The 22,310-nt window shown below is 45.5% G+C and overlaps 2 protein-coding genes across 13 annotated transcripts in view; one reads left to right on the forward strand and one right to left on the reverse strand.

Moving 5' to 3' along the window:
* Window positions 1–1,277: 1,277 nt before the first annotated feature.
* On the reverse strand, window positions 1,278–9,955 carry TMEM80 (transmembrane protein 80). Of its 8 annotated transcripts, none has more exons than XM_074842361.1 (6): window positions 9,618–9,686; window positions 8,847–8,973; window positions 6,832–6,848; window positions 4,702–4,795; window positions 4,500–4,592; window positions 1,278–3,190 (listed from the first exon to the last, which is right to left on the reverse strand). In XM_074842361.1, the coding sequence occupies exons 2-6, from the start codon at window positions 8,968–8,970 to the stop codon at window positions 2,985–2,987; spliced, it is 534 nt and encodes a 177-aa protein (XP_074698462.1). In that variant the 5' UTR covers window positions 8,971–8,973; window positions 9,618–9,686; the 3' UTR covers window positions 1,278–2,984. The 8 variants fall into 8 exon arrangements, with proteins under 8 accessions (XP_074698462.1, XP_074698463.1, XP_074698465.1 ...); XM_074842362.1 differs by lacking the exon at window positions 9,618–9,686 and having other exon boundaries at window positions 1,278–2,033; window positions 3,015–3,190; window positions 8,847–9,500; XM_074842364.1 differs by lacking the exon at window positions 8,847–8,973 and having other exon boundaries at window positions 9,618–9,955.
* DEAF1 (DEAF1 transcription factor) overlaps window positions 9,955–22,310 on the forward strand; it is a 32,827-nt gene continuing 20,471 nt past the window's right edge. For 4 of the 5 annotated variants that reach the window (XR_012625424.1, XR_012625423.1, XR_012625425.1 and 1 more), the window contains exons 1-9: window positions 9,955–10,606; window positions 11,635–11,732; window positions 12,136–12,265; window positions 13,111–13,257; window positions 14,087–14,226; window positions 14,963–15,028; window positions 15,910–16,036; window positions 17,832–17,960; window positions 18,734–18,862. Coding sequence is in view for 2 of the 5 variants with exons in the window: in XM_074842358.1 (XP_074698459.1) it covers window positions 14,149–14,226; window positions 14,963–15,028; window positions 15,910–16,036; window positions 17,832–17,960; window positions 18,734–18,862 (529 nt within the window). In the remaining 3 variants the exon portion in view is untranslated. Of the gene's footprint in view, window positions 10,707–11,634; window positions 11,733–12,135; window positions 12,266–13,110; window positions 13,258–14,086; window positions 14,227–14,962; window positions 15,029–15,909; window positions 16,037–17,831; window positions 17,961–18,733; window positions 18,863–22,310 lie in introns of all 5 variants that reach the window. The other variant, XM_074842359.1, reaches the window with a different exon arrangement.

Genomic DNA, 22,310 nt, shown 5'->3' on the forward strand with positions numbered 1-22,310 from the left:
TCATCCTGTTTCAGAAGGGCTGGGCCTCGTAATTAAAAGCTCCAGCAATCTTATGTCTAGCAAATGTCATCGATGGCTTCACTAGGCCGTGCCCTGCTTCTCTGAGCAGTGGGAACGGTTTGGAAAGGAGCTTCTGGTTAGAGAAACTCGGTGATACCGGGACACGATTCACTTTGGGTCTTTAGACCAGCTCAGCATGGAAAGAAGCTGTCATGAAATCAGTGTCACCAGCATAAATGATGATTCCCATTCAAAGCCTGTCAATATTCTGAGATGAAGGAGTTGTCTGGAGCTTACAAACTTCTCTGTCCTCCTCCTACATTCATCACAGAGTGGGGGGGCTGTCAGCAGCTGAACTACCCCAGTATCTGCTCATCTAATCAGAAAAATGTTTCTGGACCATTTTATCTTAAACTAGAAAACTGAAACAGAGCTGCACCTTTTGAGGTTGGTGCCAGCTGACCCCCAGCAAGCACTGAGAGCTGTCCAGGACTCTGACATCTGCAGGCCATCAGGCAGTGCTCTGAAATGAGCTCCAAAATTTATGTTTACTATCATATGGATATATTTACTCCATCGCTGACTGTCAGCAAGCATCGTTGCTCTCTGCTGATTCTTGTTTTTCATCTAGATGGTTAGGGAGCAAAGGATTCACCACATTTTATAATATATATAGATGTCTTTTATATATATAATATATATATGTTTTATATACATAACTTTTAATTTTTAATATATATATTTTAAACCCAGTTTTATAAAGCTTGAGGAGGAGGCTGCTTTACTCTGTGTGGCCCAGCAGACTGTCCCAAACTCTTACTGTGCTGTGGGGATCAGCAGAAACACTGTCACCTGATCAACACCTTCACCAGAACCATTTCTGAGGGTTCTTTTCTGCGTGGATCAGGCCAGGCACCCAGTTTTGTGGTGCAGCATCACAAATGGTTGTAGGGCTGTAGCTGGGGGGGTGGTGATCTGTGGTGGGGTCAAACACCTCAGGGTAGGAGCACCTTCTGCTAGCTTTACTAGCGTCTCCTGAATCTACACCCTGGGTCTCTGCTACCAGTTGCACTAATAGTTTGTATTTATTTTGTTTGTAGTAAGCACCACAAGAAGGAAGGAAGGCAAAGCACAGAGGCTGCATCTTGAAGTTACCATGTGTGACCCCATCTGCTGCACCACCTACATTCAGGTAAGACAGAGTTTCACTGAGCAATGTTTCCTTTAAAATCTGTCAGATGTTCTGTTGCCAGACCTTTTTATGAGGTAGGTGTAAATACCAGGAAAAAAAAAATGCTTTTATTTGTACACATACAGAAAGGGGTTTTGCTTGGTATGCATTCATCGTTGACGGGGTAGATGCGGCTCAGTGTCTTTGTCGTTCCTCTGAACAAGTCTGTGATGAGCACGTTCCATTATGCCAACCAAATCTGGGAGGACAAATAACTAGGCGGGTGTTTGATTCATGCAGATTAAGCACAGAAACATTTGGTCATTGGGTTTCCTGGCTGCTCCTCAGCACCCAGTTCTGCTGCTTTTACGTTGTCTTCACGGGTGCAGCCTTGCTCCTGCTGATCAGCAAAGGGCTGGTTGTGCCACTGTCTTACCAGGATTTGGCCCAAGCGGGTTCCTGCCAATGTGGGTTTGGATTTTGCCTGCTGGGCAGCGTAAGGTGGACAGAAGCTGGTGTCACCTGCCCCTTGGAAGGGGCTCCCCCGGGGATGGCCGAGGGATGAAACTGGGCCCTTCCACAGGACCTTCTGCATTTTTTGTTCCCTTCTACCACCACTGGGAAGAGAACAGCAGTGCGGCTGAGGTGATACGGGGCCAGCACCGCTGTATTTCCAGCCCCTGGGTAGTGCAAATTAGCGCAGACGTCAGATGCTCCTTCCCAGCGCAGGCGAGGGGCTCACAGCAGCAGGATCAGAAGAGTCCTTTGCACACATCCAGTCTCGCCCAAATCCTCCTTTGTGTAGCTTCACTGTAGCTTAGGAGCTGAACAAGATGCTCTGCACTTCAAACACTTCTTAGATCTAAACCATTATTTATTTGAATAAATAAATACAAAAATAGGAAATTCTGAATATAAAACCTGCTTGTACAAAACCCCCACAAACTCCCCAAGCTTTACATTAATACATATATATTTTTGATACAGTAAAAAAATCTGAAATTGCACACAGTTCTTCATTTAAAAGACAAGGCTTGCATGTAGTAACTTTTGCAGAATCATGGAAATAAACACATGTAACACCAAACAGAAATACACCTAATAAAATAGGACAGAAGGGTGAATGAGTGGTGAATATTTATCTTAAGGCCATCCAATTTAATCAAACATACCCTCGCACTACGGGCCTCTGCGTCAGTAAGAACCAGCTGCCCAAACCCTGTAGCTCAGCTCTCCAGGTACGTGTAAAACTCAGTTCAACTCTCTCCCACTGGGCTAAGTCAGGTACTGCCCTACTAAAGTCAGGGAAATTACCACTGGGGTCTGAAAACACAAATGAGAGCAGCAGAGAAATTGTGCCCTCAAACAGGAGCGTGTATGTAGCAAGGCAGAAATGAGTCCAGGCTCTATTGGCCTGATTAATTTCTGTGTCACTTTGGTTCTATGTTGCCGCTATACAATAAAAACTCACATCATCTCAACAGCAGGTACGTAGGTGATGCACTGGCTACTATTTTGTGTTGGGAATGAATATTTGCTATCAGTCCCTGATGAACAGCAGAGCGTTAAGTGTTTTTGCTGAATCACCTCTTGCATTTGCCCATAAATAAGTGAACTGATGAGATAGTGCAGCACAGCTGCTAGACAGGATGTTTTACCCAGCATTCAGGGAGATCTCTGCCCCTCAAAAATTTGTACTTTAAACAGAGGAAAGTTTTAGGGGATTTTTATATGCAAAAGAATTAAATATTTGAAATATAAAATCACTCTTGTAGAAGAAATGTGTTGAAAACATGCTGAAAACTGCTAGGGTTTAGCTGACAAAGGCAGCAATGGCTATGACCTTTAGTACTGACTCAAGCCCGTATGTAAAGAGGAGAACAGCGTTTATAATGACGTCTGCTTTCAGTATGTAGGTTTGCCACACCAGGAAATACACAGACAGAATCACACTTCCGACCGTGATCACAAGACTGAGTCCTAATGGAGCCTCTTCTTCTGTCAGGTTACCCATTGAACCTCAAAGGAAACAAAAAGCTGATATGAGTCTTTGATTTCTTCTAACAATATCACAAGCCACAAGTCAAGAGTATTCCTGTTCAAAAAAGGCTCTAGCCCTTCCAACTCAGAGTACACTGAAATACTGGCCTGAATCAAGGCTCTGTCAGTAAGTGTACGGATAAACCCAAACACCAGTGGACAATCCATCTCTTGCTCACCGAAGTTAATCTAAATAAAGAGCAATCAGTTGATAAAGTCAGGCTGCCTAACTTTTCTTACCACAGATAATCCGTTCTGAAGCTACAACCATTCTGATCGCTCAGCTTCCAGTCAACCATCAAACCTTCCCCCAGTCCCCCCCAGTCCTGCGCTTAGCATGACAACTTGGTGACTGCACTGCACATCTAAGAGCATCCAATCCTGATTTTAAAATCTTACGCAATATAGGATCTTCCATATTCCCAGCTAATCTCTTCCTATTTCAAATTGTTCTCACTGTGGTGAAGCTGCACTTCTCTCTTCCTTGCATCTTCCTTGCAAGCTAGTCTCAGTAGATTTTGTTGTTTAACTACATTAGACTGAAACTTGCTTCTTTATTCATCCACCAGGCTCCAAGCAAGCACGTGCAGAGTGCTTTAAGGCAGCTGGCTAAATTCACCCCTACAGCAAGTCAGCTGAATTCAACAGAGACCCACCTTGCATAAATGTCAGGAATATTGAGCACGGATTTTAATAGTAACTTGCTTTTTTAAAAAAAGGACTTTATGACGTTTTAGTAAGGTCTGGGCAGGGGTCAGGAGGCACTTTATGCTGTTCTTAGTGAAACGAAGATGTTGAGACTGGCATATGTCTTCAGAAGGAGCGAAAGGAAAAGGTGCAGGCGTGGTGGCAGCCGTACGCTGCTCAGCGATGTCCTTGCCATCCCCTGCTCCACAGGGCTCCTGCCATTTGGTTACCTGTGCAGGCTGCTGGAGCAGCTGAAGGGAGCTCTGTCGCCTCAGTGAGTGGAACTCTCCGAGTTTCAGCACGTTCATTCTCACATGGCATGCTCGCTTGTAAACAGACTCCAGCTGTCCCAGTTCTATTGCTTTCTGACAACCTAGCTGTTCTCTTAATGGTGTTATAGATTATATTTCATATGAGAGCAGATTCTATTTGAGCCTCTGGCCAAATCTATTGATCAGTCAGATAAAGTTTAATGACATAAATGAACAGTCTGCAAATATCTGCTAGTCTGCTAAAGTAGCATGTTTTGACACACACTCAATTTCAGAATGATTAATGTTTGAAGATTATATTCCATGGAAAAGGTGATGACATGACATACCCAAGTATAATCGGAGCACTTCAAGAATGGCCATAATGAAAAGCAATGCAAGATCTGGAGCCAAAAAATCATCTGGATAACTGAAAACTTGACCTGTAGAATAACACAGCGTAAATAAGCCAGGAAAACACAGTAGGCTGACAAACCACAACTATCTCATAAGCACACAACCTACTTCTGTGTTAGAATACATGCAACTTACTTTTATAAATAATCATTGCAAGAGTTGCCACGAAGTAAAAGATGTAATAAATCCCATTTACATAAAATAGAAACTGTAAAGGAACAGATGACAGCTGATAACTGTTGTTAAGGATTTCTCATAGCAATGCAGTGGGATCCATTTCATAAAATCGCCATTTCCCAGAAACCTCAAAATACACTGCTGTGCCTTTTTATACTAAATGGTTCAGCTATGACTGGCCTATTGGTAGGGTTCAGAAAGTAACCTGAGATTGCAAACACCGGGAGTTAGGATAAAAGCTTGCTGTTTCAGGTTTGGCTTTAGTTCCTTTTTAAAAAAAATTTATTTGGTATGTAGTGGGGTATTTGTTAGCCTAAGGAAATGAGGGGGGTGTGCATGTGTACATTTCCCCAGACAACTTCTGTACCTGTTAGTCAGCCTTAGGCAAGTTGACAGAGGGTTGGCAGGCTCCAATATATCAAATTCCTGTACGTTCTTGAAAATAGGTGGCTCTGTGAAGCAGACAGGCCCTTTTACTGCCCACATGATGGAAAGTCTGAAAGCTCTGCTCCTCATTACGTGTCTGAGAAAGGCCATGAGCTCAACTTTGAGATGCAAATTTGTAAGGAACAGACTTCCTTAATTCCCTGCTCACAAAACTAACTGCTATATACTGTGAGATAGTATTTAGCTTTAGTTATTTGTCTGTCTATGTGGATCCACTGCCAAGGTATTTGAGAGCTCCACAATCCTTAATGCATCCTCAAAATGCCCCTGAAGGGCAGGGAATATGGCACACGCTGTCGTACAAATAGGGAGAAATTACTTGCAGGCTCAGGACAGATTCCTCTCACCTGTAGCCATGCCAAGATGAGAGCCATCCTAAAATTAGAGTCTGAATTAGCCGACTGGGCTCCCTCTGGAGTCAGTGGAGATGAGCACGTTCCTAGCAAAGCAGCTCCCGAGCAGCGTGGGATGAACCACTGACCGGTGTTAAACCATGCCAGCTACAGGAGTCGAAATGCCTCGTTTACAGGAGGTACCTCACAGTTAAATGTCTTCAAGAGTCCCCCCGCAAAGGCACAGTTCCTATATAGCAGGTACATACATACTGGAAGAATCATTTTCTCTTGAGACGCAGCAGCATGTTACTAATGCAATAGGGGAGACATGCGCAGGACATTCTGGAACTCACCACCACATGGAAAAGTTGCAATATGGCTCCTAGAATCCGGATTTGGTCATTCATATGTATTTTTGATAACCAAATGATACTAAATGCCTTTCTTAGTGTTACATAATACAGTGTAATTTATATAAGGAAGTCATCAGTGCAGATTCATTATTTCCACATCTGTCTTTCTATACTTAAAATATTCTTTATCCTCCCCTCTCTCCCCCAGCCCTTCTCAAATCCTCTGGATCTCTCCAAGCAGGGACCTCAGCCCAGGTGCCTTTTACGGGAACTGCCCATCCAGTTTCTGAACGGAGCACCCACCCACACACAGTGAATGTATTCCCGTTCCCAGAGAAGCTCATTTTATTAAAACAGAACCAGGTTTTTGTGTTTTTCCAGTTGAAGGAAGGTGGAGCAAAAAATTACTAGATAGGTTCTAGGCATGGAAATGTCTGAAGCCAAGGGTGTCTCCTCTTAGGAGGTTACTTAGATCTTGGCAGAAGTAAAGGTAGAGTGAATTAACATCAGAGAAGAGGAAGTACCACTGAAAGCTGCTTTTACTGCCTCTTGTTGGCTGTCAGCTGTCTGTGAGGTGTGCTGCATGGGGTTCATGGCCATCAGTCCACAAATCCAATTTTCAGCTTTGCTTCCTAAGGAAAGGAGAGTTACACGATCCTAAATGGTGGGTGCCAGCCCTCTGTCCAGACCGCAGGGTGGGTTAAAGGGGTTTCTGCAGGAGTGGGAGCTGAGCAGGGCAAAGCCTCAGCTAAACCCCAGCTAATGCTGCAAAAACCATCTTCCCTTGGAAGAAATGTTTTCCCAGTTTTGCTTCCTATAGATGGTACTGATGATGGAAAACTCAAAGAATAACACAAAAATAGCATTGTGCAGATTTAGGAAGGTATGAATGCTTTTCAGCCAGTCTTCCTGACGATTCCCGCATGTGAGGGATAAAGGTACAAAAAGGATACAACTGATGAAGTTCTTCCTTTCCGTTGAGAAAGAAAAAATAAAGAGAAGAAAATCAGTATTTACTGAAAGTGCTGCAGAAACATTCAAACAAGTGATGTTACTAGAGAGGTCAAGCATGTTTGGAGAAGTGTTATCCTCAGTTCACTGAAAGACTTACTATTTGCTCAGATCATGCAGCTCAGGTTCCAAAAATAGCTTTTTCAAATACATGAATTCTAAAGTAATTTGGGGGAAATCCCTGTTGTGAAGTCACTTTCATGGAGGAACCCATCTCTTTCAAAACACAAAGTATGCAGGCATTACCTAGAACTCGTTTATCCTGTCCTTTCACAGCAGATGACACTTCATCCCCTCTAACTATGCAGGAACAAGGGAAACATGCAAGGGAACCTGAATGTTCCATTTGGTTTTAAATTGTGAGAAAGCATTCATGTAGAACACAGGGCTCCCTGGTTCCTCTAAATAATGTCCTTCCAAACCGGTTCCCTTCAAAAGCAAAGTCATTCTATGTAAAACCTTGGTATGTTCTGATCACCCACAGAAATTGTACCAAATATTTTCTATAAGCTAACCGATTTTTTTTTTAAATACAAATAAAATTCCCTTGCAACGTGATGGCACTGACCTACTGAAGTACCTCTTAAGTAACTCATTAACATTCTTAGCCTCTTTCAGACACATGAGCAATTGAAAAGTTAAAATCTGTTTCGGATAGAGCAAAACTGTCTGTGAAAGGTTTCATCCATCTTCTCAGAGACATCTCATTATCATCAAATCAGTGAGACATACGTCACTATCTTCATCCCTGGGCTTCTTGAGGTTAATGTCCTCATCACCTAATAGTTTTAGGCAGTTGGGCCCAAATTAATCCCCACTAACTTTAGGCACCTAATTGAGGTATCCAATTTGGGAACACAGTGGAAATAGGCAAGCAATTTTAGAAGGTGATTCATACTGTCTATGATCTGAAATGCCTCCTGGATGTGCTTCATCTGAAGTCCCAGTAAAAGGACTTCAGGCTCCTAACAGACTCGTCCCTTCACTTAGACAAAATGTGTTTTGATGAACGCTTTCTTTCGTTTTGCAGAATGGGAGTTAAAGGTTTCATTACACATCCTGTTCTACAGTGACTGATGGTTTGTACATCTCTGAAAGATGCGTTTGTATTTGTACCCTGGTATAAACCCTCACACGAAGGTGTAACGCCTTCTGTCAAGATGCTGTGCTTCCTTTCTTCCACAGCAATAAGATGTCTCCATTTTAAAGTTATTTTAGACTGTGAAGTAGGATGTTGATTTGAAATACCATAACTGCATGTGCAGGCATGTTATTATTCCAAAGTGTCCAGACAAGGAACTTTTTCTGTATAACCAAACACCAAGCTATACCGGTGTAGCCTCATCCATGCTGGGCACCTACGCTGTCGTGATGCCAGTGGTATAATTAGAGTAGGATAATTTTACCGTACAGGCAATCCCTAATGAATTCCCTAATGGTAGTTCCCCAACTTTATTTTTAATTTTTTTTTTTTTTTAAATCATTTTCCACAAGAGGGCACTGACCACATTCCTGCATCTGTTCCAAGGAGGGGTTTGACAGCCACCATTACTTGGAACATGCTGCCTCCCCCTGAGCAACAGGGGACATTTCACACAGCTTAAACATTTAAACCCCACAACACACCTGTGAAAGGGATACTGCAGTTAAGTAGTAATTATTATGCCAGATGAATACATAATTTCAGGTATAACAGCAGGCTGCTAATTCCAGCCTCCTGAGACCGACTCACTGGTAGGATTAATGAAGTCTGCATTGCTGCTGGTGGATTTTTAAATTGGAAGTGAGCATTCTGGCACGGGGGAAAAAAAAAAGCACAGTAACAATTTAAAAGCATTTATATGAAGAACACAGACTTGCAGCAGCAAGAACAGTGCTCTGCTAAGGGCAGCATTTGCATTAGTGAGACCCGGTGTAGTGAGTTTCCATGGTGTGCAGGTTGGCAACCCATTTCTACCTGTTGGAAGGCTTGTATGGTCCAGACAAAAAGAGAGTGTAACACTTGATCCCAGCTGTATGAATTCCTTAACGTGACTGGGAGTGACGCGGTGCATGCTTACTTGAGGTAGAATATGGCCCATTTTCTAAAAAAGAGGGGTTTAATGCCAAAATTATATTAAAAGCATGCAGCAGCTATAGTTAACATTACCCAATGCACCTCATTACACAAACTTAGTTTTTAGGACTTTGGCAAAGGCTAATTGTTCACGCCAAAGTTGTAAAACCAGCTTTGTCTACCTAGGGCTGAAATTTATGTTTTGGGAGAAGACCTTTGACCTCTTTGAAAGAAGTGGAAATTAATAATTCTGACCACACTAATGAAGAACTTTTTTCTTTTTTTTTTCCTCTCTGAATCCCACTGGTTCGTAATTTAAAGCAAAGACCTGATTTTCAAGGGATGTCACTCGGCCTGAGGAAAACGATTTGCTTATAAAGGTGCTCCTCACCCCGCACAAGCGCCGAACACCTGCTGACGCTGACACAGGGCCCGCAGCTGCCGGGATTTACCTCAGCGTGTCGGGGCTGTCACGATATGGCTATAGGGCTGCGCCTAGCTCGAGCTCGGCCCCCACCTCGCTCTCGTCGGTGTCCTACCCGCCCGGGGGCGGCGAGGTGAGAAACAGCCCCCCCCCTCCTCCCCGGTCACCCTCCGCCGCGCCGATACGCAAGGTGAGGGGGGGGGGGGCGGGGAAGAGCTGTCGGTAACGGATGGCAACGCGCCGCTCACCTCGCCTCACACCCGCCATCTTGGCGGCCCGCCCCCGCCGAGTCCTCCAGCGTCCCGGCAGGCTGTGCGTCCGCGCGCGCCTGGGCGGAGCCGGCTGCCCTCTCCCCGCCCCCTCTGCCTTCGGGTGCGATCGGAGCGCTCGGCCCGGTTCGGTCGCTTTCGGGCGGATTCGGGCACTGCCCGTTCGGGCGTCTCCGTTCGGGCCGGCGAAGGGGAATTCGGGCGCGATCGGAAAGGACTCGGCACAGCTCGGCTCTCCTCGCGCCCGCCTCACCCCCGCCTTCGGAAAGGATCGGAAAAGACTCGAGCGAGCTCGGGATTCTTCGCCCCTCTCTGGGCCGGACCGCTCGGGGACTCGGCGCTGTTCGGGCGGGCTCGGGTTCCCCACCCCAGCTGTCAGGTATCGCTTCGGGCCGCGCTTCTACGGACTCGGCCGGGCTCGGCTGCGTCCCGCCTCGGGATTGGCCAGCCGGCAGGAAACGCGGGCCCCGCTCCTCGGGACCGCCGAGCGCCTTCGGACGAGGCCTGGGAAGACTCGGGACACTTCGGGCACCATCGGCAGCGGTTCGGAAACGCTCGATTCCGCCCGGGGAAGACGTTCGGAACCGCTCGGGCGAGCTCGGCGCCGCTCGCCAACCCGCCGAAAAACGCTCGAGTGAGCTCGGAGGACCGGGCCCCCCCCGCCCCGCGGCCCCCTCCTCCCCCCCCGCGGGACTCTCCCCAGCGGCGTTTGGGGGGGGAGGGGGGGGGGAGCGGCGGGCGCTGGGGCCCGCTCGGGCGGGCTCGGCTCCCCTCGCCCGCCTCGGATGGAGGACGCCGACTCGGCGGCGAAGCAGCTGGGCTTAGCGGAGGCGGCGGCGGCGGCAGCCGCAGTGGCGGCGGCCGCGGAAGGACCCGAGCAGCAGCAGCAACAGCCGCCTCAAGCGGCGGCCTCGGCGCCAGAGGCAGAGCCAGAGCCCGAGGAGGAGGAGGCGGCGGCGGCGGCGCAGGTGACGGCGGTGACGGTGATGGCGGCTGATGCCGAGCACATCGAGATGGGAGCCGAGCCCCTGCCGAGCGCGGACGAGGCCGCCGCTGCCGCCTTCGCAGGTCAGGGCGGGCGGAGTGCGCATGCGCAGCTCCCCTCAGCGCCGGCAGCAGCGCCCGCCCGTCCCGCCGCTCTGCCCCGGGGGGGACGGCTCCGGCCCCCACAGCCACCGCCGGGCCCGGGCCCGGGCCCCCGGGCCCCTGCAGCGCTCCGGCCTGCAAATGCCGGCATTTACCTCAGGGGGTGCAGGGAAGAAAGGGCAGGTCCGAGCTGAGGCTTGAGTCACTCGCCGCACTCTTCGAAAATTACACGCTCCTCACTTGAACGCTACGTAACGTGAAGTCAAATGAGCAAGAGCTGCCTCTGCACGTCTGAAATTATTTTGACCCCGTGTCCCATTAGCAAAGAGCTCTGCAACACGCAGAATTGTGAAAGCAAGCTCTGATGTGTGGAAAGTTTCAGAGCCCTTCATACCTACATTGGTATCTCAGTGTGAGCTTAGATGGTGTTTTTTTCACTCTCACCCCATGTGTGGTGCTTAAACCCCTCTGATTTTAGCTAGACGGTCAAATATACATCATAGAAACATTTAGCTGTATGTTTGGGCAGTTTTTAACTGGACCAAGCATACAGGTAATGGCACCCTAGAATGTATGGCAGAGGGAGAGTCAGTTGTCTTTATCTTGATGTTTGCCAGCCACCTTTCTTTTAATAAAAAGCATCACAGTTTGTTTTTTTTTTCAGTACAGATGCAATATTCATTTTTCCCTTAGTTCATCACATGCTGTTAGGGTCTCAAGGAGATTAAAGCATGTTCAACCCGAAGCTTAGTAAAAATCAGAATGATTGTGCTTACAACAACTTAAAAGATGTCATGACAAACTTTTGAATAGGAAGAAGGAAATAAAATCACATTTTTTGATGTTCAGCTGTTTATCAGGCTCTCTGGATGCAGCAGAATATTAACTTCATGCCTGTTTTACATTTCAGAAGTCACCACAGTGACAGTAGCCAACGTTGGTGCCTCTGCGGACAATGTTTTCACTACATCTGTGGCAAATGCAGCTTCAATTTCAGGACACGTGCTGGTAAGTCTGTCCTCTCATTTGAGGGCCTTAGCAAAGTCCCATGTACTTTCTTAGTGTAAATGAAGAGCTTGGTTTGCGTTCAAGCTGTAGTAAAGTCAAGGATTTGTTTTCATTGCAGTGTACGGGCTTTAGGCCACAAAACCATTAGCTGGGCACATACACTTTTTAATTTGTCACTTGGCGAGGTTTTTTTACCTTTCCAGCCCCATGTACGCATTCTGTAATGGAACTGATGACCCGGAACATGTGACCTTTGAACGTGGTTGGCTGAAACCCCAAAAACTAACCTAATTAGCGCCATACCGATTGGTGTTTCAGCGTGCCTTTTGAGAAGATTTGGGGGAATACTAAGACACGTTGATATTTTAACTCTATGAATTTAAACTCTTTATTTCTTTTGTAGTCTGGGAGAACAGCCCTCCAAATTGGGGACAGCTTGAATACTGAAAAAGCTACTCTCATAGTGGTTCACACAGACGGCAGCATTGTGGAAACCACAGGGTTAAAGGGGCCATCAGCACCCCTCACACCAGGTATAAGGCAATCTGTTTTTGAAGTGTCCTTCTCTTGGAGGGGTCTCTTTTTCTCCATTTTAACTGTGTTAGAATTAAAAAACCGTGCATAATATTACGCAGTTGCCTTGTAAAGATCGTTTGTCCTGTGTTCACATGGTGCTTCTTCTATTTCTTGGGAGTAGAGTAGAATACTTTTTTGTTTTTTTCCTGTCAGAAATGTATTTAATTTTCTTATTCTTTGCCCTAACCCTTGCAAATAAGCTTCTTGAAAAATCTTGCCCTGCTGCTGGGCTGTTGCATGCCTTTCTACAGTCATCCACCCCCAAAAGCAGATGGATTATTGTAATATTGATAACAAAAATATGGGTCTCATAGCTCTGCACGTGGGTTCTTTTTAAAGGGTCCTCGAATTGAGTTTTATCTCCATTCAGTCCACTTGCTGATATTTAAGTGTCACAATAGCTGATGTCTTTATCGCTAAGGTTTTGTTCACGGCTGCTTGGCAGTTTCCTTTCTGCCCACAAGACGGCATGGCAAACCTTCAGCGGTCTGAAACACGTTACAGGATCGGCCTCTGGGAAGGGGAAGATCCAGCCAGCTGCTTACACCACTGCAGGTTACAACCTCAGCGTTTAATGCGCTGTTAGAGCGTGTTTCCTAAGATGCAGTTTGCTTTATTTTCAGTCATTTTGAGAGTGTTCAAGCTGGATTTTTTGCGGTGCACCATGTAACTGGCCTTGCTGTGGAGAGGTGTCAGCTGCTTCAGTTAACCGCTTGACACTTGCTGTAGCCGAGCTGAGCATGTGAAGGTATGGCCAGTGTGCTTTTTGGTTGCTGTCACCTTTCTCTTCTTCTTTTCAAAGGACCGCAGTCTCCTCCTACTCCTTTAACATCTGTCCAAGAAAAAACTGGAACCAAGTATAACTGGGACCCGTCTGTGTATGAGAACGAGCTCCCGGTGAGGTGCCGGAATATCAGTGGTGTTCTGTACAAAAACAGACTCGGCTCAGGTAACAACGACCTTCTCGGATGAGGAAGTGTGACTGCTCCTTCTTCATTTGGTGCACTCTTCTTTTAATCAGGCTACTTTTAAGGGCCTATTGTGAGGGGAAAAAAAGACAGTTTCCTAGCCAGCCTAGTCCCTTGTGATATTGTTGTTCTCTTCTGGTTTGTTCTTTCTTCAGAGTCTTTTAAACTTTTTTCTTAAATCTGTGAGGATACAGGCTGTTGTGAAGAGCGTCTCCCTGGTGATAGGTTGACTCCTCTAAGATTTTCTTTGTCTCAGAAGTAGACTTGTGTTTCTACAAAGCTCTACAGAATCCCTGCTGGAACAGAAAATAGAGAGTTTGTCTCCTAACGGGACTCCTTAGCTGCCTTAGTCCCTCCTCTTCTTTCCTCTCTCTGTGGGAAAGCTGAAGCAGCAGCAGAAATTGTGGGCAAGCCTGACTGCACGGCACAGCGCTTGCTTTGTGGATAGAGAATTTTCTTCACGACCAGAAGGATTAGAAATTTGAGTGCAAATTAAGGAAGGGCTTAAATTTATGGTGTTTATCCAAGGAATACTTACCCTGTTGTGGATGAGTAATTTTTTCTAGACTTTTGATGCGTTGGTGAGGCCCAGAGTTGGTGCTCTCTAAACACACACAGTCATTGACACAGCCAGGGTAATAAATGGGCATGGTTATCCCAGAGTGATGAGAAGTAGCAGATGGGCATATTCGGTGATTGCCATAGATTATCTGCTATTTTGTCCAGCAATTTCAGTATTTACTTCTTCAGAAAAGCAGAAAAGTGATTTTTAACCTTTACTAACAATATATTTCATCCATTTTATTTCAGGAGGCCGTGGTAGGTGCATTAAGCAAGGGGACAACTGGTACAGTCCTACTGAATTCGAAGCGATGGCAGGACGAGCCAGCAGCAAAGACTGGAAGAGGAGCATCCGCTATGCTGGGAGGCCACTGCAGTGCCTTATTCACGTAAGGTTAAGTTTGTTTCCTCCTTTCTGCAGGAAGGGGCAGGTGGAGTCTGGGCAGAGCCTGCCCAGCACTGCAGTCCAAACCGTGTGCGCTGCTTCTGCAGACCTATGTGTGATGGTGCCAGGGGGCAACTCGGAAGCAGCATTTTGATTTGGTTGAGAACTGGTGATGTGAGGGGAATTTTTCTAGATGTGTTTTCAAATAGCACAATACAAATCTTGCTTGTACTTGAAAAGGGGTCGCAGTTTCTGCAGGATGAAGTCCAGCCTTGAGCTGTGTCGCAGAAATTGAGAAGTAAGCTCTCACCCATGGTACTGTAATTCAATAACCTGATCTGCTTAATTCTGTTTGCCTGACAAACATATTCTTCACTCGCACCGTTTATTGAGTATTGCTTTGGGTCCTTTGTTTCCTGCAGCATCCAGGAGTCTCATGGAGAATTTGGCATTGCCATTAGGTTGACAGGTGATTTCTGCTTGGGCAGAAACTTTATAAAGTCTCAAATTCACATATCCTTGCCTTTTGATTTGAAAATTGTTTGTTCTTCCTTCACTCTTCCCCTTATCTGCTCGCCCCATCACCGAGATGTAGGGGAATGGGCCTCTGTCATTGCAGAGGGCCCCGAGGAGGGAGTGGGTTCATCTCTCTGGGAGCTGTCTGAACCTTTTAGCAGAATACAGTTGTACTCTCGGTGGTTTTGGTGACTAATGCTGAACTAGAAATCTTCTAATTCCAGGATGGGATTTTAAATCCTCACGCTGCCTCTTGTACTTGTGCTGCTTGCTGCGATGACATGACTCTGGTGAGTTGTAGGTTTTACATCCATTAGTTTAAAAACAATTAATCAGTCAAGCTGCCACAGCCATTTGCCAGCAGGTCATGAGTGTCCTAGAAACGTTCATGAGTCCTGTGGCTGCGGCGTGCTTTGTCCATGCTTCACAGAGAACGGACAGAAGGAACTGCTAGCACTATTGCGTAGCAGCCTCAGTAAAACTGGATAAAAGTTATTGCTTTCTTCTTTTTTTTTTTTTTTTTTCTCCTTAATACTTATATAGAATGCCTTTGGGGGATGTCAAAACTGTGATTTTTGATTCAAATTTCATAATTTTTTGAGTTGGAAAAAATGTTTTTATAGGGAAGTAATGTAATACTCTATGTTGGGTCTATATTTTCATATTAAACTACTTGGGTTTTTTGTTTATTTGTTTGTTTGTTTCAAAAATGAGGTTAAAGTCCTGAAAGCAGAAGACTTCAGCTTGCCTTGAAATAGTGTTTTGCATTTCTTTTCTGCTATGAACTGGATGATTAGCTTGTTTCTTAGACCTGAAGCTAATCGCTTCCTGTCTTCCTCTCACTCTCGTTCTCTTTTCTTCCACCACCTTGTCCAGCAGTCAATTCTTTGCCCAGTTCTGCTCCTTAAATAATAGTGGGAAGAGGCTGAATCTGTGCCTCTTGAGATGGAGACAACTGAGCGTAACTTTCTTTTCACAAAGTTTTTTTGGTTTGGAGAAGAATAAGTTTTTTGGTCTGTTGTTGCAAACCACACATCTTCCATGGGGATATGTGCTGCTTGGCCTTAGCTGCATCTGGAAAGATGAGAGTGAACCCAAAGTCTCCAAAGAGGTGCCTCAACTCACCTTTTACTTTTTTCTTTGTAATTTCTGTTTTTTTTCTTTTGCCTAGAGTGGCCCTGTACGACTCTTCGTACCATATAAAAGGCGGAAAAAAGAAAATGAAATGCCTGCAACTCCAGTGAAGAAGGATTGCCCCAAAAACATCACTCTGCTTCCTGCCACAGCTGCTACTACATGTAGGTTCTTTTCTCCTGGTAAAAATTGCTTCCCTTTTTTGATGAAGAATTGCTACACCAGATATTTTATGTCTATCAGCGGCCCCTTGGAACTAGCCAACTGAGAAAAATGTCTTTTTTTTTGCCACTTCCTTTTCATTGGATAGTTTTGTTGGCTCAGTGTCTTTAGCTAATTTCACTTCCTATTGTGTAGAAACTAGCACAGTGTTGCCACATTGGGACTGCAAGTTGAGTAGGAAAAAGTGCAACTCTAGACCTCCGGGAGACTCGGTTTTAAGCATCTTGACATCCTTTTGCAGCGAGCAGTAGGTTTCCTATTTTCTTCTGAGAGAGTTCTGGATTATATTTACCCCCTCTACATGCCTGGCCATTCAGGGGGAGTTGTGGAGTCCTGGCCTTGATCCATAGTGGGTTTCCTGTAGGTTTTTCACAGACAATTGAGAAATTTCCTCATGTTGAAATTAGGTTGAGGGGAAGACTGTCCCTTTTCTGCTCTGCTGGAAATCCCCATCCCATCCCCAGAGCTTGGTTTTTGCCCTTTAGAAGCTGGTGGGCACTATGGAGTGAGATTTATGCTATTTCTTGAAATACATAGAAAAGTAGGTTCTAAGCACCTGGAATGAAATCCACAGCCTGAAAGTCGTTAATGAAGGAGGCAGAAGGTGATGCTTTCATCTGCAAATTCCTTTCTAACATTCGGCACATGCTTTGTTACTTACTGTTTTTGATTGTCAAACCATCTGTGTGAGAGCAGAAATTAATTTGCAAGCTCATCCAGCTCACACGTTCCCAGTCACATTTGTGTGTCCTCCTGCTTTTATCACACTAGCATCATCTGGATGGTAACATTACAAAGTGAATTGAGGAGGAAGCAACAGAAATCCGAAAAAGAACAGCCAAAAGTAAGATTAGATTACTACCAGCAGCAGGAAGAGAAATATGCAAGGATTTTGTAGAATTTTGTTTTGGTTTTTTTTCATCCCCCAGAGGGGTTTAGTCTGTGTTGGTTCACTGATGTGAGGTGCTGTGAGGTTGCAGGTTTATTCATGCTGGCATTGGGAGAGAGGAGGACTGATTGTTTTGGTTGTAGCCACGTATTTCACCAGGCATGAATCTGCCTAAAAATTGAATAATTGTTTGCTAAAAGATCCTTCTGGCTGAGCAGTGTGCTGCAGAATCAGACCATTACCAAGGAGTGGTGCCAGATTAATTAATCCTGCTTAAAAAGGGTTTAAAACATTTTGGAGCCACTCAGGAATATTCATCCAAAAGGATTTTGTGACTTGTTCCTTGCTTTGGCCAAGCATAATATATCACTCTGTGTAGAGAGACAGCTAAAATTGTCCAGCTAACCAAACTGTTATAGGATTAATTGTAATCCACGTTTTTTTTATGTTGATTTAAGTAGTAAGAACCGCTCTTACTAAGGTTGGAATTAATTAGGGTGAGCCAGAAACTGATGGGTTTTGTGGCCCCACTGAACCATTATGGTCAGTGTTAAGTTTTTGCTCATCTAATAATTGAAGAGGTGGTGATTTGGGAGGCAGCGTGTTGTAAGTGAACATTCTGGCCCCGTACACCCCGAGAATAAACAGAGTCCTGCAGGAGGCCAGCAGTGCCTTCGGAAGCCAAACGGGGTTTTTATTCCCCTTTCCAACTGTATTGGTCACAGGTGTGATCCAAACTTGGGTTGTCGCAGGCCACTTACTGATGATTCAGAACAGGGATATCAACAGCTAAACGACCGAGGCCTCGCGCTGAGTGTTAATTATGAAAGTACTTCTAATATTTCCAGTCACCGTGACTCCTTCTGGACAGATCACTACCTCTGGTGCTCTGACATTTGATCGTGCATCGACAGTGGAAGCCACAGCAATTATCTCGGAAAGTCCGTCCCAGGGTGATGTTTTCACTGGAGCCGCTGGTAAGAGTTCAGGTGTATGTCTGCTAGACATACCTGAGAAGGAGAAAAAAAAGTTTTGGTCGCCCATTGCTATAGGAAGAAGCATTCTGAATACTGCACAAAGGATTTCTTAAGAGCTTACAGACAGACTATATGTTAACCTGCTGTCCTTCCTTTGAAGTGATTTCAGCAGCTTGAAATCTTACCAGTTGCACAAAAGAAGTTAGAAGTTTTGTCCAGATGTTGCAGCTGCTAATGTACACCTCTGCTGATTTTTTTTTTTTATGGTCATCTCTGTCATTTTTTCCACTACTCCTTCATCCTAAAATACTACCAAAAAAAAGAAAACCAGCTGAGTGTTGAAACTAAGTGAAAAATGCTGAATAAACGCTGAAAAATGCTAGAATAAATCAAACAAAATATAAATGCATGACATATATTTTAGTTCTCTCAGTCTGATTGATACATGGGATTGTGAGCTCTGCTGAGGGAACTGTCCTTCCCCGAGAACCAGAGTTCAGAGTCCTGTGATTATTGTAAATACAGAGGTGTGTGTGAGGGAAGGCAGCAATGGCCTTTGCCTTTAAAAGTGAAAGCAGAGATGAAACCAGTACAAGGTTGCCTTGCTTGCTAAGTGTGTAAGATCATGCTCCTGTTTCTCATTTACAACCCCTGGAATTATCATAGAATGTAGGAACTTGTCTAAAATGTAAAAAAAATATGCGTGAAAGAGGCATAAGAAGTGCCTGGGAGCCGTGTTGTGCGGTGATTCATAATGCCATTGTTCTCTGCAGTTCAGGATACCAACGTCCAGCAGCCCTGCCGGGTCAATCACCCAGAACCTCACTATCCCAGTTACCAGGACAACTGTCAGATTTCTCCTTTTCCTGAAGCTGCGCTGCCGACGTCTCATCCCAAAATCGGTACGTTTTAGGTCCATCACGTGCAACAGTTAGCAGTGCTTGAATTTGCTCTCTAGTCAGTGAACGTAAAGATTGAGGCAGAAAAATTAACTTTCCTCTCTTTTGCTTATGAGTTTTGCGGTTATTAAGATTTGGAGAAGCAGATTATTCACTCCCTGGAAAGTTTTTCACTCTGTTATTGAGAACTTTGATTTGTTGGTTTCTACCAGAGGCTGTTGTGATCCTGCTTCCTAAATCATCTTGCTGTCCCCTGCCTTTCCTAAGGCTTTTGCTTCAAGGCTTTTGTCACCACTTGGGCATTGTGGCGAAACATTTATTTAGTGTTTGGTCTGGGGAGACCGTCTCCTTTAAAATTGTGTCACAGAAGCTTTTCTAAAAATTCCCACATCTCTTTGTGAATCCACTGATGCATGCTGGAGGCAGTTTGGGGCAGGATGCTGTTCTCGCATCCACTGTCAGGTTTCCATCCCTTAGCACTAGCACTGACGTTTGTGCTGGAATGATGGGTGCTGCTTAACAACTGCAGTGAGAGCCACCCTTGCCGTGGTCAGACCGATTCTGGAGTAAAACCAGAAAAGATGGTATGAAAAACAACAAATGCAAATCAGTCCTTTAGTGTTTGATAGGATGGGTTAAACCGATTATCAAATAGCTCTTCAAATGTTATATTACGTAAAGTTGATCACCTTTCTGACTGATAAATGAAATGAATATGATGCTATTTGAGTGTTGCCTGTACTGATAGAAACTGGAAGTGTTGAAGAAACTGGAATTGCAAACTTGGAGTGCTGTTATTGCTTTATGTGTTTATCGAGCCTGGGCAAGAAATAGAGCAGGGAACAGTCTGCCACTGGCCAGCAGATGGATTAGGCGATTATAGGCCTTTCACTTCTCTAATTTCTATGATTCTGTGAAGCGACTCTGATACTTACTGATCTCGCTGACGCAGAGCTGGAAGACAGGCAGGTTTTGATCCCTGTTACTGTTCTCTCAGACATCAGGAAAAGATCATGTAAACATGTTGTATTCCTTTGTGCAGTCTGACGTCTTTCTCCTTTAAAGCCTGTGTCCTCCCCTCTGTGTGACCTTTTATTTACTTATTTGGAGCAGCATAGTGCGTTGTTGGTCTGTCCAGAATGAAATCTTGTTGATTTTAAGTCTTAGTCAGACCTTGATGTTACTAATTAAACATTGATTATTTTTTTTCACTGGTGAATACTTTCTCCTGACTGATACGCTTATGCCAAAATGAGGAATCAGAAGCAATTCCTGCTAGATAAGTTATCAAATGCCATGCTGGGATAAATATTGTGCTGGAAATTTAGCAGTGGGAAAGGCTCTTCTGCAAATAGCTACTGATAAAAGACTGCTTTATCTCATATTCATATCTAAGTGCAAATAGTTCTACACCAGTCATGTGCAAATTGATTGAAATTACTGTTTTAATTAAGGGCTGTTGAGCGTAAAATGACCATTTACCTGTGTGGTGAACTTGCAATGCTGTGGGTCAGAAAAGGTCGCACATCTAACACACAGTGACCTGCAGTACTGCTGGTTTTGAGACTCATTCTTTCCAAATTTCTGCTGGATTCTCTCAGCTTTTGCTGCTTGCATGAAAAATACCAGGTATAACTTGGGAGTCTGCTCCAGGCCACCACACCAGGACGACTGGGTGGATGAGCTCGTCTATAGACAGAAAGGAGCAGCCTCATGTTTACAAGCCCTGGCCCTCCTGGGGGACTTCCTGATATCTGTTGGAGGGACAACCCAGCAGGGCCCAAGCAATGCAGGAGGTTCCTGGAATGTGTTGATGAGAACTTCCTTCTGCAAGTGATGGAGGAGCCAAGGAGGAGAGATGCTGTGCTGGACCAGCTGGTGGGGAGTGTGAAGCTCAAGGGCAGCCTTGGCTGCAGTGACCATGAAATGGTGGAGTTCAGGGTCCTTAGAACAGTGAGAAGGGTGTGCAGCAAGCTCACTACCCTGGACTTCAGGGCTTCACTTTGGGCTCTTCAGAGATCTGCTTGGTAGAGTAGTGTGGGATAAAGTCCTGGAGGGAAGAGGGGCCCAAGAGAGCTGGTTAATATTCAAGGATCCCCTCCTCTGAGCTCAGGAGTGTCAACATCCTGACAGAGATGCCTGGGGGGCTGGAGCAGCTCCCCTGTGAGGACAGGCTGAGAGAGTTGGGGGGGTTCAACTGGAGAAGAGAAGGCTCCGGGGAGACCTTAGAGCGGCCTCCCGGGACTTAAAGGGGCTACAGGAAAGGGGGGAGGGACTCTTGATCAGGGTGGGGAGGGATAGGATGAGGGGGAACGGTTTTAAACTGAAAGAGGGGAGATTTAGATGAGATCTAAGGAAGAAATTCTTCCCTGTGAGGGTGGTGAGGCCCTGGCACAGGTTGCCCAGAGAAGCTGTGGCTGCCCCCTCCCTGGAAGGGTTCAAAGCCAGGTTGGATGGGGCTTTGGGCAAGCTGGGCTAGTGGAAGGTGTCCCTGCCTGGGGCAGGGGGGGTGGTGGCACTGGTTGGGCTTTAAGGTCCCTTCCCACCCAAACCAGTCTGTGATTCTATGAAAAGGACTCAAGAGTCAATACACTTAAATCAGTTGCTGTCTTGGAAAATACTCCGTGTTCAATGTAGCCCTGCGAGGAGTCTGGTTTGTCTGCCGATGTTTTGCTAAGGAGAGGTTCACTGTGAGCGGAACTGCTGGAACTGCAGCCTGGTACAGGCAGGTGTGTGGGCCAGCTGCTGTTCACGACAGTATCTACAGTTGAATTTTTTCAGGACAGTATTTACAGTTGAGTTTTAAGTACCATCTGAAGTGTAGTCAAGATTTTTTCCTGAATGGGGGGCGCTGCTGTTCTGTGTTTTTAACTGGGCTGTGCAGTTTGCTGTTCTGTATCCCCGTCCTTCAGTGAGAAAGGTTTGGGGCTTGTTTCTGCCTTTCTTTTTGGAACCGCTTTAGACAGACCAGTGTGACTGGAAAGCTATTATCTGTAATGACATCCAAAACAGATTGTGATGGGAGACTGATAATAAAATGATAATAAAGTACTTTTCAGACACTTCAGCCTCTATATTTTGGTCAAGAACTTCCCCCTTAGTAAATTTCTTAATTCTGGTTTCAAGGAAAAGAATCCGGATCCAGTAATGAAAATGGATTTTAATGGAACCAGTGGTCAGTACCTAGCAGCAGCAGCTCTCTGCAGGGCACCCCCCTACAAGGCTGGAGGTGCTCAAGGCCTGTGAGTTATCCCTGGGCGTTATCTTTGGGGCTGGGGGACAAGCTGCCTGGCAGAGGCTCTCGAGGTGTTAAGAGTAATGGTTCTAAAAGGAGAGCAGGCACAGGAAGGGTGCAATCGGCATTTAAATGGCTCAGAGCTTCTGAAGGGATATTCCCAGCTGTGTTGAACGTTTCTCTGAGGGCCATAGCATCCATCAGTTGGAATGGTCC

The sequence above is a fragment of the Strix aluco genome, chromosome 16 (genome assembly GCF_031877795.1).
Source record: "Strix aluco isolate bStrAlu1 chromosome 16, bStrAlu1.hap1, whole genome shotgun sequence".
Lineage (NCBI taxonomy): Eukaryota > Metazoa > Chordata > Aves > Strigiformes > Strigidae > Strix > Strix aluco.